The sequence below is a fragment of the Epinephelus fuscoguttatus genome, linkage group LG12, assembly GCF_011397635.1.
Source record: "Epinephelus fuscoguttatus linkage group LG12, E.fuscoguttatus.final_Chr_v1".
NCBI classification, from domain to species: domain Eukaryota; kingdom Metazoa; phylum Chordata; class Actinopteri; order Perciformes; family Serranidae; genus Epinephelus; species Epinephelus fuscoguttatus.
This window is the reverse complement of record NC_064763.1, coordinates 43,088,074-43,108,619: the sequence shown is the minus strand read 5'-3', so window position 1 is coordinate 43,108,619 and position 20,546 is coordinate 43,088,074. Positions and strand designations below refer to the sequence as shown.

The 20,546-nt window shown below is 42.2% G+C and overlaps 2 protein-coding genes and 2 non-coding genes across 4 annotated transcripts in view; 2 read left to right on the top strand and 2 right to left on the bottom strand.

Moving 5' to 3' along the window:
• The window catches only part of LOC125898743 (uncharacterized), a 233,730-nt gene that overhangs the window by 13,995 nt on the left and 199,189 nt on the right, over positions 1–20,546 (bottom strand). The gene's annotated exons all lie outside the window — the stretch shown is intronic.
• On the top strand, positions 642–16,317 carry ncf1 (neutrophil cytosolic factor 1). The gene is made up of 11 exons (XM_049592706.1): positions 642–736; positions 901–981; positions 1,084–1,159; positions 7,114–7,279; positions 7,400–7,458; positions 8,492–8,614; positions 12,052–12,159; positions 12,236–12,353; positions 12,465–12,578; positions 13,654–13,829; positions 15,841–16,317. The coding sequence occupies exons 1-11, from the start codon at positions 665–667 to the stop codon at positions 16,002–16,004; spliced, it is 1,257 nt and encodes a 418-aa protein (XP_049448663.1). The 5' UTR covers positions 642–664; the 3' UTR covers positions 16,005–16,317.
• Positions 19,784–19,855, bottom strand: trnaw-cca (transfer RNA tryptophan (anticodon CCA)). Its single transcript has one exon. It is a non-coding gene; the product is annotated as a tRNA-Trp (tRNA).
• Positions 20,431–20,502, top strand: trnae-cuc (transfer RNA glutamic acid (anticodon CUC)). Its single transcript has one exon. It is a non-coding gene; the product is annotated as a tRNA-Glu (tRNA).

Genomic DNA, 20,546 nt, shown 5'->3' with positions numbered 1-20,546 from the left:
TTACCTAATCTTACCTTACCTCATCTTATCTCATAAACACCAGGCACCAAGAGCGCAGAAACACGAGGCGTGTAGCTTTAGATAACATGCTCACAGATGTACAAGATATAAAATTAGCGACTGAGGCTACTGAGAGCTGAAACAGGAAACGGACTTTAATTGAAGTGAAAGAGAGAAAAACTGAAATATGCACAAGACTGAAGTTCACTGTGACTGAACCCACCGTCGTCCCTCCTGTTCTCAGACAAAAGGAAATAATCAACAGATTCATCTAGAATGAAAATTATTATTAGACGCTGCCTGACTTGAGTGTTTCTATTTTTTTGCCACTTCTCACTTTTTCTTCTTTTTCTTCTTCTTCTTCTTCTTCTTCTTATTTCAGAGGGAAACACTGAACTCTTTGTGACTTTTACTTGTTTTTGCTGCTGCTGCTCTTAATCGATTTAAATATTACTCTCAATATTATTCCAAAGCAGAAGTATTTCCTTCTTTCTCTTTCTCTGTCATGAAGTTTAATGACTTTCGTCGACATGTAAAGAGGAACTAACTCTTGCGGGTTGTGATGACATACTGCACACACACACACACACACACACACACACACCATATATAAGCCTCATGTCTGTTGTTTTTCATCTCAGTTGTCAGTCGGCTGAGCATCAGTATGGACGGGACCTACGTCAGGCACGTGGAGCTGCTGGGCTTCGAGAAACGTTCGTTCCCGAGTCAGCACTACGTAAGGCTTCAAATATTTACTCTGCAGATTCTGCTGCTTTAAATCTACGAATGTAGAGAGCTTCTTTCTGAAATAACCAGGAGAGCCGAGTCAGAGTTTAGAATGGACTCAAGACTCTTTGAAGATAGTAGATGTTGTGCTAAAGTGTGATGTAACCTGTGCAGGTGTACATGCTGATGGTGAAATGGAGTGACCTCTCTGAGAAGCTGATCTACAGGACGTATCCTGAGATCTACACCTTCCACGTGAGCTTCTTCTGCACTACAGAATAAAAACTCTGCTGATTTGTGCCAACATAAAATGCAGCTCTTGAATCTGTTCAGAAAAGTTTCATGTTTTGGTTGCAGAAATCTCTGAAGGAGATGTTTCCCATCGAGGCCGGTCAGATAGAGAAGAAGGACAGAATCATCCCGTCACTACCAGGTGACAACTATACTCCTCACTACACTTCAGCAGCTCGTGTGTTACAGACTGTGTTACATTTGCATGTTGGTTTTGTAGGATGTCATTCTGCTTAGTTGATGAGTTAGTTGACTTGAGAAGCTGCAGAGTGTGAAGGACAAACTATAACACTATTAATGACTCGTCTGATCACAGGCGACAGATAAATGTGAAGCACATGAAACATTTTAAAGATGTTTTTAGTTATAAACAAAAACCTCTCTGTGTGGCGTCATGTTCAGTGAGGAAGCACCTGTGGCTGTTGCAGCTCATGTGGGTGAATCTACTTCTCTTTTTCTATTTGTTGAAGCAGCTGAGAACGACGCTACAGACACTCAAATCATTGTCAGATTTTTGAGTTTTTGGCACTTTAATAAAAGTAAAAAAGATGAATACGGTCTGACACTTTGTATTCAAGTCAAATTTATTTATAAAGCACATTTAAAAACAGCCCAAGTTGACCAAAGTGCTGTACCTACAGTTAAAAATGATTCTACCGTTTTTTTTCCCCGTTAAAGGGTTTTTTGGGGAGTTTTTCCTGATCAGCTGTGAGGGTCATAAGGACAGAGGGATGTCGTATGCTGTAAAGCCCTGTGAGGCAAATTGTGATTTGTGATATTGGGCTGTATAAATAAAATTGATTGATTGATTGATTCAAAGAGATACAAGTGAAGTAAAATAATAAACATAGATCAAGGCACAAATAAACACATAGGCAACATCAGGAGGACTCTAAAGCTTTAGTAAACAGGAACGTTTTTAGCCTTGATTTAAAGAGTCGATGGAGGGGGCAAGTCTGACAGAGGGGGGGGTGCTGTTCCAGAGTCTGGGGGCTGCGACCGCAAAGGCACGGTCACCCCTGAGTTTAAAATGAGTGCGTGGAACAGTGAAAGCCCGAGGTTAGCCGATTTTTGCGATGGTGGCTTTGACTACTGAGTTGACCTGTTTATCAAACTTGAGTGCAGAATTGAAAATGACACCGAGGTTTTTGACGTGAGGTTTGATAAGAGTGGACAGGTTGCCAAGACTGTTGGATATCAGGTTGATGTTGTCAGAGGGGCCAGAGACAATGATTTTGGATTTAGCTTCATTTAGCTGAAGGAAGTTTACTGCCATCCAGGACTTTATTTCACTGATGCAGTTGAAGATGTTGGTGAGTTTGGATTGGTCGTTTGGTTTGAGGGGAAGATAGAGCTGGGTGTCATCAGCATAGCAGTGGAAAGAGATGTCATATTTTTGAATGATTTGATCGAGGGGGAGCATGTAGATGGAGAAAAGAATGGGACCTAGGACTGAACCTTGCGGGACCCCGCAGGAGAGAGTAGCTGGGGGAGAGGAGAGTGTGCCTATTCACCCTCCACAGAAAACACTAGAAGACAAAAACAAAAGCCTGATAAAGAAACTCCAAAACACTCCAGAGTGAAGTTACTGGACAGAACAAAATGGTTGTCTTTCTGACTAGTGGTGGAGCTAAAAATGTAAAGTTTGTCGTGAGCGTGGCGGCAGAGGAAACGTCAAACAGACACAGCAGATTAGATTCAGCTCAGGTGTTTAAAAGGACAGTTCACCCCCAAAACAAAAACACATATTTCCTCTCACCTGAGGGCTGAACCACAAAGCAAGATTAGTCTCTTAGCGAGATATGTTGAGCCTGAAGTCAGTTTTATGTCCTACGAAGGTGGCTCTCTTTAAACCTGGGTAGATCACCATGGTAACCCATGCTGCAGACCCTAACCTGGACCCGGTTATGTTCCAAGTTTTAATCGCTTCTTTGAGTAGCATCACTCTTTAGTCAGTGTCAATATACGAGCGATACAGACTGTCAGCTGAGGGAAAACGTTATAAACGCACTTTGTCCAACATGTTGAGCTGTAACCATAGAAACAGATGGACAGTCGTTTTAATTCTGTGACCGAACGTTACATAAACGCCGCCGAATGAAGCTGTGCAATCACAGTCACAATTACTGTCTGCATCATGTCGCTTTCATTTTTTATTTCTATTTAATCTACACAGAAACCTTCAGTCCATCAGTGAGGCTGAAAACGAGTATCATTGTTTTGTTTTATTCACGAGGTCGTTGTTGCTCTCACTGTTCTCTGGTCTGTCTGTCTAAAAGACGCTAATCACACATAATATTCACTCAGTAAAATTCATTTCATTTTGAAAACTTTCCACATCTCCTTCATTCTGGGACATTAAATGCAGATCTTGAGTCTGACGTTTAAATTTTCTGCATCAAGTTTAAAGCTGAAGAGTTTCAAGCACAGCTTTTGGGTTAAATAATAAATCGGCCGACCTGTTTCGACCTGTTTCCATTTTCATTTCACCAAAACAGAAGAACTTCAGATAAAACAATAATAATGTCTCCATTAAGAGTTTTGCTGTGCACATGGAAAGATTTACGACTGGAAGCAGCCTCTCTGATCGTTAAATAAAACACTTAAACACTTATACATCAATACAATACATAATGTAAGAGGCAACACAGCGCACAGGGCCTGTAGAGGACGGAGTACAACGATTATGCAGGTGCTCGTCTTTAAATCGGAGTAAATATTCAGGTGGGCGGAGTTAGAGCCAATCGGCACGTCACTAACAGGCCTGTACAGCATGTTCACAGTATAGAGCCTTAGGCCTCAATCTATTTAAATAGACTCAGACTCACACACACACACACACACACACACACACACATATATATACACACACAGTATATATATCTTATTACATAATAATGAAAACTGTGTGTGTGTGTGTGTGTGTGTTCCAGGTTTTTCTCCTCACTGACTTGGTCAATCCATGTGAAATTTGGCACAGTGGTAGAGGGTCATGGGAGGATGCCAATGAAGCAATATTACATCAATTGGCCAAAGGGGGGCGCTATAGCAACCCATTGAAATGTCAAACTTTGAATGGGCATATCTCATGCCCCGTATGTGGTAGAGACATGAAACTTTGCACAGAGATGCCTCTCCTCATGAGGAACACATTTGCCTCAAGAACCCATAACTTCCGCTTATATAGATTTTCCACCATTTTGAATTTTTTGAAAAACACTTCAAATGGATCTCTTCCTAGGAAGTTTGAGCGATCTGCATGAAACTGGGTGAACATAATCTAGGGAGCAATATCTAAAGTTCCCTCTTGGCAAAAGTTGGAAAACTTCCTAAAACTGAGCTTCTATAAGGCAATGAATGTTGCGGAGGGCGTGGCTCATCACATAAAGGTGTAGAACATCTCAAGGGTTTCACCCATCACCACGCAACTTTGTAGGCATATGAGCACACATAATCTGAGGGGACCCCTCCATTATTGACCCCATCAAACAAAATGGGGGCGCTAGAGAGCTCATTTCTTATCTAGGCCTACCATATGGATTTTTACTAAACTTGGTAGATATGTAGAACAGGACGCCTCAAGGTGACTGGAGAAATTTAACTCTAATTGGCAACTGGGTGGCGCTATAACAACAGAAAAATGCTTCAAAATGGCTAAAATGCGACCGATCGCTGTGGCGCCCCCTGTGGACCAATGTTATATGTACATATTCTTGCTCTCAAATGTGTGTGACACCTTTTTTATATGCTGATTACCGTAAAGATTTCCATAAAAGATACAGCAGTGTATCAGGAACAGAAACATCAGGAAATGGGAAAGGCCTCATGAGTAGATGCACGCCTCCTTCTTTGCAGTGATACGGTTGGCAGGTGTAGTTCGGAAGAGAGAAAATAGTTTCTAGATGAAACTGCTCACAACAAGGTCTGTGGATTATCCTGAGTAGCCGTGTCATGATCTAAGATGAGGGTCATCTAGATCCAGACAGGCAGACATCTCTATGGCCGATTTCTCAGACACTCTGCAACTCACTCGAGGTAGGAAGAGAGACGCAACTCTAAGGTCCTCAAACTGGCTGCACCTCGAGGGACCAAATAGTTCATAGTAGCTACCCCTGTACCCTGTACGCCCGTAGTGGCCCCCACAAGACTCCCTGTGGGATGCTGTCATAAGCTTTCAAGTCCTCAAAACACATGGAGACTAAACTCCCACGATCCCTCCAGCAGCCCTGCGAGGGTAAAGAGCTGGTCCACTGATCCACGACCAGGACAGAATCCACATCGCTCCTCCTGAATCTGAGGTTCAACAAGCCTCCTTCCCTGCGCTGGAATAAACTTCCCCAGGGAGGCTGGTTTGTTAACAGCATGCCAACAGTCTCTGGGGATCACAAATATTCACAGTAAATTATATATGAATCTGTCCAAAAGGTTCTGGGAGGTGCAGCGGTTCATTCTCAATATGAATGGAGCTGAGGTCAGGATGTGGTTAGCCTAGTTTAGCATAAAGACTGGAAGCAGGGGGAAATATACACCTCCACTTTATGTAAAGGATATAAAATGTTTGGTGAAAGGTGAAACAAACACAGTACAACATGCTCATTAGTGAGCTTTGGTGGGTTTGTTTCAGAGCTTTTGGCAAGCTGCTTCCAGTCTTTATGCTAAGCTAGGCTAACCACATCCTGACTCCAGCTCCAACACTGACACACAGAGGTTAGACTGACATCCATCTTCTCCTCTCACTCTCATAGAGAAACGAATAAACACATCTGGCCATTTTCACAATTAAGAACCAATATCAGAAGAAGTGAAACTAACTACTGACAGCTCATTATGGACTCTGTGACTCCTGTGTCCGTCTGAGGAGTTGCAGCTTCTTAATTTAACTTTTTTTTTCTGACGGTCAGGTGTCATAAAGAACCGCTGACACTAAGCAGGTCTGTTTTCTGTTCCTGTTCAGGTGTTTCCTCTGCTTTTCTCATGAAAACAGAACTCAGATCTGCACGTACTCCTCTTGTGAAACTTTAATTACAAAACAGAACTTGTTGCAATGTAGAGAAAGTGAAGCAACAATAAAACCCAAATCCTGATGCAACAGCAGCCTAACTTCACTGATCTGGAAATAACTACCTGTTGAATGCAGCTGCAAAAAGTAACTGAGTACTCAAGTACAACTTTGACATACTTTTACTTGAGTATTTCAATTTTTATGCTCCTGTGTGCTTCTGCTCCAGCAGATTTCAGAAGCATATATTGTACTTTTTACTCTTTACTATGTGTGTGGACAGCTGCAGTTACAGGTTAAGATTTTATGAACAAAATGTGATGAAGTTATAAAACATGACACTGTGCCTCAGATTAAACCATCCAACAGGATATGAAGAAGTTTAAATGTGATTTACCTTCACCAGCTGCAACATTAAAATGTCTGCTTACATCATAATATTCCAACAATATGATTTATTTTTAATAATATAACACTGACAGGGACCATCCTCGATAAAATGTCATCACTTCATTTTTTTATCTTATTAGACATTTGTGTGAAATTTTGTCGTAATTAGCGCACAAATTCCTAAGTTGCAGCCAAAAACATGTTTTGTGAGGTCACGGTGACCTTGACCTTTGCCCCCAAATTCTAATCAGGTCATTTGAGTGTCCAAGTGTTTGTGCCAAATATGGAATTTTTTTTCAAAGGAGCTCTTAAAATATTGTGTTCACAAACTGAGGCGAACGCAAGGTCACAGTAACCTTGCCCTTTGACCACCAAATTCTAATCAGTTCATTCTTGACTCCAAGTAGATGCTTGTGCCAAATCTGAGGAAATTCCCTCCACGCCTTCTTGAGACATCACATTCACAAAATGAAACGACACAAGGTCACAGTGTCTGGTTCTGGCTATCGCCGGCATGGAGGCATGGAAGATATCACATTCACAAGAATGTGACAGACAGACAGACAGAAGGACAACCCGGACACATCACTCCTCCGATCACAGGCAGTCACCAGGGTGGATGCATAAAAACCCAGAGATCTTCGTGGGAACATTTTAATTTAACGTGTGACTGATGTGGTCATGTTTGGTTGTGTTTGTGTCCTCAGCGCCGCGATGGCTGTACAGCCAGAAGTCCCCAGAAACCAGGCAGATCACCTTGGCCGAATACTTCCACTCATTGATCAATCTGCCGCCTCACATCTCCCGCTGCAAACACCTCTGCAGCTTCCTCAAGGTTCGACCCGAGGACGAAAACCCACCGGCCCCAAACACGTCAGTATATCACGCACACTTCTGTTAGAGCTGATGTGTCAGACCTGAAGTTGTGTCAGTAAATCAATCAAACAGACGATCTGTAACCCGACAGATTGATAACGATCATTTCCTCCTCAGACTGAAAAGAAACGAGACGTTCGTGGTGTCCAGAGAGTTGGCCAGAGGCAACGCATCTGGTAAGAGTCATTTTAAATTGCTTCATTAAATCTTTACTAAACTTTTCTGTCTGTCTCCGTCTTTTCCGAGGTTATTTAAAAATGGTATATTTTCATTGGGTTTTCAGTTAACGTATTAATTGCGATACAATTAAGGTCCGAACATTGAGCCTTATTTTTCAAAATCACGTCAATTGCGTGTTGCTATTTCGTCCCTTCAACGTAGTCAAGCTGCCACAGCCGACTGATGGAAAATAATGACACCAGTGTGCTTCTGAATGGCTCCTTTCACTATAAAAACTTATAAATAAAAGCTCACAGTAGCTTTTACAGTACTCTGCACCTTGTGTCAAACTGAATCAAAATATAATCAAAGTACTTTGAGTCTGAGCTCCCACCTATGAGCTGAGCGCACAGGTACAACTACCCGGTTTAACTTCAAGTTAATGGAGCTATTCAGTATTTTGTTTGCCATGCACTAGGGATGCACAATATTGGATTTTTTTTGCCACTGTCCGATATGCAGATTTAAAACAACTCATTTGGCCAATAACTTGTATTGATATAGCCACTTTCTGCCCACCAGCAGATGGAGACACGAAACACTGTTCAGTGTTTGTAATATTCAATCATTGTGCTGAAAAAGCATGTTAGCTGAAACTTCTGTATCTCTACTGTTTCTTTCTATTTATGTTTATTTAATTATGACTTTCTTTATTTATCATTTAATTAAATTAAACTTTTGATTGTTAAAAACATTTTGTAAAAGGAAAATCTGCCTCTAACTGAATACTGAACAAAATGATGGCTGATCAGCTTCTAAAGGTCTTTCCTTTGCATGTTCTTTGTTTTTATTATTGTTTAAACATACAGGTTAATGTTTTGTATTGTATATATATTTTGTGAGAGTACATTTCTCTGATACTGTCAGTTGTAGCCTACAGGGCTCGACTTTAACTCCGGCTGCTGGCTTCATTTTTATGTTATTTACCAGTAAATGTTGTGAAGGTGTTTCCTGGCATTAAAAGACATAATCATGTGTTTTACCTCTCAGAGATTTCCGGCCCCATCATACTGGACACCTACAGAGTGGTCGCAGACTTTGCCAAGACGTCCAAACATGAGATCGATCTGCACACTGGAGACCTGGTGGAAATCGTTGAGAAAAACCAGAACGGTGAGACAAGTTTAAATCCAATACGTCTAAAGCCAAGGGTAGGAAATCCGAACAGAAGATGTATGAAGTCCACAGGACGGCAGGAGTGGAGCTAGAAAATCACAGGCAAAGAGACAGGCAGGGTTGTGTCAGGTTCAGGTGGCTTGAAAAACTAAAACTGCCACCCTGTGGTTGTATGACTCCGCCCACCAGCCCACCCTGTGGTTATATGACTCCGCCCACCAGTCCACCCTGTGGTTGTATGACTCCGCCCCCAGTCCACCCTGTGGCTGTATGACTCCACCCACCAGTCCACCCTGTGGTTGTATGACTCCTCCCAGCAGTCCACACTGTGGTTGTATGACTCCACCCACCAGTCCACTCTGTGGTTGTATGACTCCGCCCACCAGTCCACCCTGTGGCTGTATGACTCCACCCACCAGTCCACCCTGTGGTTGTATGACTCCGCCCACCAGTCCACCCTGTGGTTGTATGACTCCGCCCACCAGTCCACCCTGTGGCTGTATGACTCCTCCCACCAGTCCACTCTGTGGTTGTATGACTCCGCCCACCAGTCCACCCTGTGGCTGTATGACTCCACCCACCAGTCCGCCCTGTGGTTGTATGACTCCTCCCACCAGTCCGCCCTGTGGTTGTATGACTCCTCCCACCAGTCCACACTGTGGTTGTATGACTCCGCCCACCAGTCCACACTGTGGTTGTATGACTCCACCCACCAGTCCGCCCTGTGGTTGTATGACTCCTCCCACCAGTCCACCCTGTGGTTGTATGACTCCACCCACCAGCCCACCCTGTGGCTGTATGACTCCGCCCACCAGTCCATCCTGTGGTTGTATGACTCCTCCCAGCAGTCCACTCTGTGGTTGTATGACTCCGCCCACCAGTCCACCCTGTGGTTGTATGACTCCGCCCACCAGTCCAGTGTCTCTGACAGTCTCCATCCATGTCAGTGAAAACATGGATGCTTCACACACAGAAGATCTATACAATCAGCACAGTTTCAAGATTAGAGTCACCAATTCAGTATCTGACCAAATGTCTCCCCTTCTGTTCCTGAGATATGACGTTAAAACATGATGATGTCACAGTCAAGATGACCTTTGACCTTTTGACCTTCATTAATTTATCCTGTTAGACATTTGTGTCAAGTTTGGTCAGAATTAGTGAATGAATTCTTCAGTTATGGACAAAAACATATTTTGTGTGGTCGAGCGACCTTTGACCACAAAATTCCAATGTGTTCATTCATGAGTCCAAGTGGTATTTGTACCAAATTTGAACAGAATGAGACAGATACAAGGTCACATTGACTGTTTATCACCAAAATATAAACAGCTTATCATTAAGTCCAATTAACGTTGGTGCCAAATTTGCAAAAGCTCCCTCAAGATGACATTTTTATCCTATTTAGTGTATGAATTTTTGAGTCCGAGCCAAGTTGTGACTTTCGACCACCAAATTCAAATCAGTTCATTTTTAAATCCAAGTGGATGTTTGTGCCAAATCTGAGCAAATTCCCTCCTGGCCTCCTTGAGATATTGCCTTCACGAAATGAGACAGAAACATGGTCACAGTGTCTGGTTATGGTCACGTCGGCACAGAGGCATGAACATGCTTAAGTGAAGTCAATGTCACTCAGATTTGTACGTACAGTACAGTTGGCCACCAGAAACAACTTAGATGCTCGGACCAGAATCGATGCCACGTTGATGTGCTCCAACAGCTAAGTGTTTATTAATGCTAACATTATAGAGGATCAAGTTATTTACACTTACTTGTCTTCCACCTAAAACAAATGTTAAACTTCTGACCAGCGTCTCGAGGAAAGTCTGGAAATGTCAACAACCAGTAAGTTCGTCACTGATTACAGTCCCCCTGGAAACATTTCCATTGTCGTCTTCAATTTGGTGTGTGTTTTCTTTTTTGCGGAGCGTTCAGCTTCGTGCTTGTGTTGTGAGCATTAGCAGCGTTTTCTTATTTGCTTGTGTTGTGAGCAGAGGTGGAAAGAGTACTGAAAATTTGTACTCAAGTACAAGTACTGTTACATTGCTTAAATTGTACTCAATTACAAGTAAAAGTACTGGTGTTTAAAAAATACTTAAGTAAAAGTACAAAGTACTCTTCTCAAAAACTACTCAGAGTATTAATTACTTTTAACCGATGGATGTTTTATTGTGTCGTCAATAGCAGGCATTCGATTCGATTCACCTGTATAAAATATCAAAACAGCTCACCATATACAGTGAAATTACTGCAATGATATGCCTATTATGAGGCAAGAGTGTAAACACATGGCACACACATGAATACAAGGGGCTCACTGACTCCACAAGAGTCACAGCTTTCCAGTCAGCCCCAATTTATCCAACTGTAAATAAGGACCCCAATATGCAGGAATAATAAAATAGAATTGGCGAAATTACAAATACCGCACGCAAAATAACCACGTGGATTTTGCAGAAAACTGCAAGGGATTAGAGTGAAGTGGATGTGTCTGTAAAGGGGTCACGCTTATCATACGAAAACATCTTCATTCAGGTATCTTGAAGTAAGAGAACAAGGGACTCCTTGCTCGTGCCCTGTTTTCCATGCTAAACGTTAGCCTAAATTTGGAGCACTATTTACCCCCCCCCTTACCGACAAGCTAACATGACATGGTTAATTTTCATGGTTAATGTTTCATATGACATAGCGTCACTCTAGCACCAAATATAGGCCTGCTGAATGTAGGCCTGTGAGTATTAAATGACTACAGACTTAATTTATTGTAATGACGGTGGGTGTCCAAATATTAAGCTAAAACATTTCGAAGAATTGTAGCTGTATAGGTATGTTACCGCCACGCACCTGTGCCTGCTGCAGCGGAGTTGTCCTTTCCTTATGTCATAGATTAATTGGCACGGTCGTGATCGGACAGCCTTATTGGCTACGAAGATGCAGATGAAAGGTTTGAATATTAATTCAAATTGTGGGCGTACTCAGTAGCGACTTATGATTTTAAAAGTAGATTACATGGTGTAAATTGTACTCAAGTATGAATAAAATTACACACTTGAAAAAAAGTACCCAAAAAATATACTTAATTACAGTAACGTGAGTATTTGTAATTCGTTACTTCCACCCCTGGTTGCGAGTATTTGCAGCGTATGTGTTGTGAAATCAGTGAATGTGGGGTGTTTTCTTAATGTGTGTGTGCTGTGACCTCTCTAGGCCACCGTACTTCAAAGGGCTCTTAATGCACACAACATTTTTTGGGACAGTGTTTCAAATACTTAACAATAAATTGGTTAGTCGACTTGTTTTAATTAAAATTTTCGTCTAGTCGACAGGGAAATTATTCGCCAGGAACATCCCTAGTAAAGATGCTGACAGTTTCCCTTGAGCTGTAATAAATGAGTCCAGGCTCTGAGCTGCTGTGTTCCTGCTGTTGTGTCCAGGTTGGTGGTTCTGTCAGTGTGAGTCTAAACGAGGCTGGGTTCCTGCGTCCTACCTGGAGCCTCTGGATGGACCCGAGGAGGCCGAGGACGCTGAGCCAAACTATGAAGGCAAGCTGCTGACACTGTTTTCTGAATTATATAATAGTCTTTCAGTCTTTTTAACAGCAGTGTCGTGTCCCTGCAGGAGAGCTGCACGTCACCATCAAAGCCTACAAGGCGGAGCAGGAGGACGAGATCTCTTTGCAGCTCGGTGAAACCGTGTCGGTCATTCACAGGCTGCTGGACGGCTGGTGGGTCGTCAGGTACGCTACCTGTGCAGCCACACTGCTGACCCTTGAGTTATTCTGAAAAAGAAACACTGGTGGGCTGATCTGGAGACGTCATTGTGTCGGTGTAAATGCTGTTTTGAACAGGAAAGGAGACGAGACCGGTTATTTCCCCTCCATGTTCCTGCAGAAGGCCGGCAAGAGAGAGAGATATGAGGCAGAGAAGGTGAACCTGCAGGGACAGAGACCTCCACCTCGCAGGTACGTCAGAGACTAAAAACAAGATGATTCATATGTTGTTTTGTCGCTAAACACATGCACATGTTCTGTACTGACATATGATTTTGATGTACTTGTACTTTTGTGTTTCCATTTTCTCCACATGATACCTCTACTTCACATTTATTTGTTAATAATATAAAATATATATCAAAGTACGCAGCAGTATATAAAATAATCACAATGAGCTCCACCAGCTGCAACTTTACAGTCATGAACACAGTAACACACATTTATTTATATTATTGTTTCATATTTTTACTGTAGATTGTAGCACAACAAAGTGTAGTTCAATAACACTGAATATCACATGTGATACTGTGTGGTGTAGTATAATATGTAGTAAATAATAATTACAGTATAATATATATAACAATACATGGATCAGTCCACCTGTGTTACTGTAAAAGATACAATTTAAAGTGTGACTGTTCCTGTGTGATGACCTGATACTCGCAGACGTTGACACAGAGTTCCTGTTTGGACACTCTGCTGCTGTATTGAGTCACTTCAGATTAAAGGGAAGTTCACTCTCTTTCACCACAGGTTTTAATTTCACTCTCTGCTGCACACCGACATCGATTCATCTGTTTCTCTCACTACACATTTAATATTTCATGAGAGAGAAGTTTGTGTAAAGACGTTAAAAACCTACATTATCTGTGACTTCATCACATTATGTTTTTAATTTGATGAAGAGCAAATGATATATGACATGTATGAGGTTAACTATTATATATTTGGTTGTTTCTTTAAGCATGTGTTCTGGTAGACAACCAGTTTGTATTCATCTATAGGTGGAAGTATTAAGATCCTACGACCACACTTTAAATATTTTGTTACAAGTAACTGTCCTGCATTAACAATGTGACCGTAGTAAAAGTTTAATCAAGAAAATGTACTTTATGTATAAAAAGTAGTAAAAAGTCCTTGGACGTTTGTGCCAAATCTGGAAAAATTCTTCAGATATGGAGTTCACGAAAAGGGGACAGACGAAAGTCAACACCCACCTCCTCTGCTCACCTCTACAACTCTGTGTGTCATTCCTGTGTCTCAGGTCCACCATCCGAAACGCCAAGAGCATCCACAACAAGGCTCGCAATCGGCTCAGCCAGGACACCTACCGCAGGAACAGCCGCCGATACCTCCAGCAGAAGGGCAGCCGCCTCGCAGAGCCCAAAGGGAACTCCAAGAATGCCACAAAGTCACCGCTGACAGAGAGGAAGAACCAGGGTAATGACGACATGTTTACACTGACATGTTTACAGTTATGTTGACATTTAATTTGTAAAGATCTTTAAGAAGTAGGAAACTTTTCTCAACGCATAATGGAACACTTCACCCATTCATATTTTAAATAACGAATCTGGAGATACATGGTTTTCACTGGACAGGAAGGGTATGAAAAATCGTAATCTGAAAAGTAACTAAAAGCTATCGAGCAAATGTAGTGGAATAAAAAGTACTATAATTGAGCCCGGTCTCACTCTGAAGTCGTCGAAATCCGGTGCTTGGGCAGTGACTTCTGGTGTCAGAAACCAATGAAAAAAGGCGTCCTTTAACATCGGCATGATACGCAGCCGGACCGAAAGTCCATGACCAAATGTGGACATGTGACGAGGTCACAGTACGTGCGTTTACATCGAGCCATGTATTCCTTTTGCATTCGGGTTGGAAGCCCTACCTGAATAGAAATGCTCCTTGTAAACACCTCAACCCGAATGAAAACAGCCAACCCGAAAGAAAATCTAATCGGGTGCACAGGGCTGTAGGGTTGGGTCAGTTCTCAGTAATACCAATTCGGTCCGGTACTCCGTCTTGGACCAGGTTTTATTTTTTGAGACCGACCGGACCGCATACTCGGGCACAACGTACGCGGAGCGGACGCTGCGGAAGTCCGCCCGGTAAAAGTGGACGTCCGCAAGCCCTGTGCGCACAAAGCACGACTGCGCAGACTTCGCTCTGCACACCAGTGTCACACCAAAGACTGTTCGGCATGTATTTTTCACATCGCAGGGATTTTTCACGGACATTTTTACACGTAGTCCGCTCCGCTTATAGTAAGCCCGAGTCTGTGAGCACCTGTGTCTGCCTCTTCACCAAGCGCACAGCAAGCAGGAGAGAGAGGGGGGTGGGGCGGGGACTGAGCTAGGAGGTGCGAGTGCGCTTGCGCCTCTACTGTAGCCTGGAGTTTGTTTAATAGTGACGGGGAGTCGATAAGGGCGGACAATTTAGTCTCGACGAAATCAAAGAATGCACCACTATGGAAACACTTTGGCTTTGAGCCAGACAAAGGAGACAACCCTTGTTTGCACTGACTGAGTAAGCTGCAAAATTTATTTGTAAGGAATAATAGAAACAACTTGTTACTGTCACTCTGTTGTCCTAAGGTCGTTTTTTATTTTAAATGAGTCAATTGCGCCCCCAAGCGGCAAAAATCCGGTATTACCGACTTAATGCTGTTTTTTACAAAAACTGGACTGTTTTTTTTTCTCAAACCGACCCAACCCTACAGGGCTGGAATATTCCTTTTCAGAACCCGAACGAAAGAATTTCTCGCACTTGTATACACTCATTCCTCTTTAAGTTCATTCCGGTCTTTCTGCACATGCTCGTTTCCTTGCCCTTCTGGCGCCATGACGTATATAGCGCACATAGCAACGGGCTGAGATAGAGCAGTCGGACTCGTTGCACTCACCGGTTTCCATTCGCCACAGCACGGTCTTCTACCTCCCTTCTTCGACCTTCTACCTCCCTTCTCCTCCTCAACAGACGAAGCATTAGCAGAACAAGGTTGTTGTCGTACTGCTGCTTCAAGAATATAAGCAAAACAAGCCCGAAAAAGGCACTAAGAATGGCGTCGTCAAGCATCTTGTTATCCGGAGCGAGGACTACAGTGTTTTCTTCTGGTAAACATGTAACATCCGCCCCGCCCCCTATCCAATCAGAAACCCTGCCCCAAACCTTGTGCAGACCCGATTAAAGATGATTAAACTGATTTCTGTGTAAACCCTCATTCAGAATGAATATTTCTCATGTAAACTACCTGGAAAGACTTTCATTCAGAATGATTTCATTCAGATTTATTTCATTCAGAATGAGAAGCCATCATGTAACCACACTTAGTGAGAATGTGTTGTATATTCAAGTGAAGTATAAGTACATTGAATTTATACCTATGTACAGTACTTGAGTACTTAGTTACACACGTATAAACTAATAACTGATCATCTGTCTCAAACAGGCAACATTCCCGAGACGTCTGGCTCCAGTTCGGAGGGCGAGCTGAAGAAGGAGGCTCCGGTCATCCCCCCCCGGCCCAGTGCGGAGCTCATCATGGAGCGCTGCAGCGACAACACCCGCAAGAAAGTCAGCATCCACAAGTCACACCCTGCCTCCGCCAGCTAGGGACTTATCACATGTTGTAAAAGTCTCAATGAAAGTGCTGTTTTCTTCTTTAACTAGGCTCAAAATGGCGGCATCTGCTTGTTCAGCTCCACCTCACTGTTAGCTGCTGTGTTCATGTGAGAAAAACAAGCTGCGATAAAGCTAGCAGAAAGTGAACGTACTCGGTCACAATGTTATACGTTTTTATAGTGAGAAAATTAATATGTTTCTGTTTGTGGCTTCTGTGTAGAAGCTTTTAGATCTATTTCCAAGCATCTGTAGAACTTTGGTTTTATTTATTTGCTTAATAAATGTATAAAATAATTAAAGAAAATGTTTATTCCTGCAGTCTTTCCTTATGTTATGCTGGGTTCAGAATACACAATATTTTTGTCTGTTCCAACAGTCTCTGTGTGTCAGATTAGGAGGTTGTGGAGTCATTAAATCTCGCTGTGACTTGGCATGACAGACTACACATTGGTCCACGACCAATTACTCCCCGTCGTCTTTCACAACATGTGTGATGTCATCGGATTATTCGCGCCTATTATTATTATTATAATAATAATAATAGGACGAGAATAATCCGTTATATTAGTAGTAGTAGTATTGTTATTGTTATTTTTGTTATTGTCATTATTATCTCAGTCACTGTGTCTGTTCATGTTTGAGCTGAACTGTTACTGTGGTAACATAAAAAGTGTCACCAGGTGGGCGGAGCTACATTTGAAGTACCACATGCAAACTATGACAGTCACTGAATCCTCCACAGGAAGTCCTGCCAAATGTTTCACAATAAAAGCGTTTTTAGAAAATGAAGGGATTCTCTCAGCTGAAATGATAAGAGGCTTTTAATTTGAAACAGAAACAGGAAGTGTTGAGTTTGATTAAACTAAGAACAGAATGCTAAATGGTGGTGTGTGTTTGAGATGCAGCTGGTAGCCTCTGCAGCTGTGCTGAGTAAAGGCCCAGACACTATCTGTGAGTTTGATTCCTTTATATCCTCCATTATGAAGAAAGAACATTCTTTGCTAGCTTGATGCTAATGGCAGTACTCAGCCGGTTGATAAAGTGCCTCTGCTGTTTCCTCTTTACTCTGTGTGCTAACGTCCCTACAGGAAATATCTAAAAGGCTGGGCTGTTGTTGTCCTACAGTTTCCATGGCAACAGATCGCTCTGTGTTCCTATTGGTCAAAGTGACGGCTGTGACGGGAGAAGTCGTGGAAGACAAAAGAAAATAAAACATGCTAGACTTTCTGTCATGACATTATGAGGCGTCCCAGACGTGGCGTCAGCTGTCGTCTACTATGACACACTACACCAGATGAAACCATGGATTATCGCATACGACACTCGCTGTCGTTCATGATCCGAGCCGACACCGCATGACGCAGCGTCAGGCTGTAATTAGACTGATATTGTGTAGTGTGAACCTCACATTACTCTCATCCTCGTCCGGCTGCAGCCCTTCACATCATAAATAGAGTTCTTCAAAAGCAAAGCGGACGATGGTTTTAAGAATGAAGTTAGGTTACAGAGAAAGTAGGTCTGTCTTTAAAAAGCCTCAAAGCCAACAACCTGCAGTCCATTTAGAAATGAGGCTGAAAGATGTTCCAGTTTTCCCTCTGTTCATAAAAGTGTCCCCTGAAATGTAGGAACAAGGTCAATGAGTCTTAGCTTTATATAATATTACAATGGTTTATTTAAGTAACATTTTGAATGCAGGACTTTAACTTGAAGTATTTATACTGTGTGGTGTTTGTATTTAGGGTCAGTGGTGTAAGGTAGTTATAACAGGCCCCAGTGCATGCTATGATGACGGGCCCTAAGGAGCGCTAGTGACTTGTTATGCACATAAACTGGTTCCAGTATAATCTTATCGTCACATAATCAAATAGAAACTTGACTCTGGATCACACCAACATACATATCATCCAGAAATCATCAGCATGTATATCCTGCATTTAATAATTGTTATACCTTATATATAGTTTGTGTAGAGTAAACATATATTTTATATTTTATAACACATTTTGTTGTAAATTGCTACAGGCTACTTTACAAAAAGAAAACCATGATGCAGATGGGTTTGTCTTTTCAAAGGCATATACAGCACATGACACCATTTTCAATTAACTCTTTCGCCGCCATTGACGAGATATTCTGTCGATCTGTGTTTTCACTGTTATAAGACGGGGGCGCTGCTACACGTCTTGTGAAATAGAACAACACTGCTGAGTCCAAAAACAAGCAAAGAGGGAGATACGCTGGAAACTGGAAGAAGGTATTTACAGAGGAGATGTAGGAGCTTGTAAACTATACGAAAATGCCGCCGCTGACGGAAAAGTTTATGGGCGCACAAGCTGTAGAGATTCAGATTGTGAACTCAGACTCTGTCACTTCCTGTTCTGATCAGCATTCTGAATCTGATTGGACAAAGAAGCAAACAAGTTTGGTGGGACGAAACGGGATCCTCATGACGATGACAGTGACACACGGACAGGCTGCTGCACCTCAAAGAGATTATTATTTTCATTCATACAATTCAAACTGACGAAAGGAAATGAGAAAAAAATGTAGATGTTTAAATGTTTCATTGTTGAAAATCACTGTCTCTGACAAAAATGCAGTTTTTTTTTTTTTTTAAATGAAACAGAGATTTCTAAGGTGGTGATCTAAATTACTCACATGGGCCCGTTTTCTGCCTGACATATAGTTGGAGGGCCCCTGCACTGTCTATATTTACGCCCCTGCTTAGGGTAATTAATACTTCCTCCATCTCTGAGTGTTTCAGAATCAGAAAAACTTTATTGATCCCTGTGGGCAGAGTTCTGATTCGTTACAGTTGCTCTGATGTAAAGAGCAGTGAATTATAAAAAGTAAGAAAAAGAGTATGGAATAAAAGTGTGTAAATATAAAGCAATAAATAAAATAAAGTAGAATTTAACTGTGCATTAAAATAAAAAGAAAATGTCCATTATGCTACAGTGTTTAACACAAGTACTTAAGAGTAGAGCTGTACTGATACCAGTATCGGAAATGCCTCTGATACTGCCTAAAATGCGGTGTCGGGTATCGGCAAGTACAGCCTATGACCAATCCGATACCACGTAATGCCTCACGTCATTACGCATACGCACGCTACAGGCAAACAAAACAGAAACGGAGTATAGTTTAAAAAGCATTCTACTGTAGCCTTTAAAATGTCTTTTTTACCAAATTGTGTGGCTGCACTTTAACCAGTGTCTTGATCTGTGTCAGCACTGGATAATAATAATAATAAACGTTTTATGGCATTGATTCTACTATTATGTATTGATTTCTTAATATTTTACATAGAGTTTTAGGAGTTGAGACATACAACAGTTCATATCCCATCCATTTTTATTTTACGCGCTGTATCGGATCCGTACTCGGTATCAGCAGATACCTAAGGTTCAGGGATCGGAATCGGTATCAGGAAGGAAAAAGTGGTATCGGTACATCTCTGCTTAAGAGATAAAAATATTAAAATAAAATATATGTCTTCACTGTGCTGAGGCTGTAAGTGTGAAAATGTAACTACATTATATACATAGGTGGAATAAAACAATAGACTAAACATGAGAAAAATGAACAGTTATGTTTATGTTGAGTTTCCACATTAACTCAGTGTCGTCACATGTATATGACTGGTGAACTTCTTCTCCCGCTGTTCCACCTGTTAATGACTCTGTCACTGTGGTTTTCCGAATATGTTCAGAGGAGCTGGATCTCAGCCCATAAGAAACAAAGACAAAAGGAGTCTTCATGAAAAGAATTGACCCCGACGTGATTTGAACACGCAACCTTCTGATCTGGAGTCAGACGCGCTACCGTTGCGCCACGAGGTCCTGACGACACCCACCGGATTCATGACTTAATAACCACGAGTTCATTTTCACATGTTGCTAGTCAGACTCGTGATACATCGCTTCTATATTCCCAAAATGATTATCCAACAGCAACCGTAACATTATATGAGAAAAATGCTTAACAGCGACCCCCTGGGTCCGTGAGGCTAACAGCTAGGCTAACAGCTAGCTAGCTTAGCTAAAAGAAAGGCACAGTGTGGAAGAAACAACCAAACCACGAAGAACATGAAGAAGAGTGAAGATAAAGTGGACATGGTGTCACTGACCTGTCCGCTGAGCCGACAGCACGGACTGTAACGGCTCTGTGACGTGATGGAAGTCACAACGTTAGCTACCAGCTAACACAACTTACGGTTACACTGGTCTCCGGCCACAATCACCGAGGTAACCGCCACGCCCACTAAAACAGGAGAAAGAGCGCGTGCTGATACGTAATGCGTACGTAACCGATTTGGTGAAGCGTTCAGTGGTAAAAGTTTACATCAAACAATCGACAATCACCCAGTCACGTAGTGTTAGAATCAATAAAGAGATGGTAAATAAGACATGTACCGTCCCTGGTGGTCTAGTGGTTAGGATTCGGCGCTCTCACCGCCGCGGCCCGGGTTCGATTCCCGGTCAGGGAACTAATGTTTTGCTCTTGAATGGATTCGTTAAACGTCCCAGCCTA

What these genes read in the sequence shown, in the direction of transcription:
- ncf1 (XM_049592706.1), top strand. Translation starts at nt 665, where the DNA reads ATGGACGGGACCTACGTCAGGCACGTGGAGCTGCTGGGCTTCGAGAAA. An exon ending in GACGGCTGGTGGGTCGTCAG is followed by an intron (nt 12,354 to 12,464) that starts GTACGCTACCTG and finishes TGTTTTGAACAG; the next exon opens with GAAAGGAGACGAGACCGGTT. An exon ending in GACAGAGAGGAAGAACCAGG is followed by an intron (nt 13,830 to 15,840) that starts GTAATGACGACA and finishes TGTCTCAAACAG; the next exon opens with GCAACATTCCCGAGACGTCT.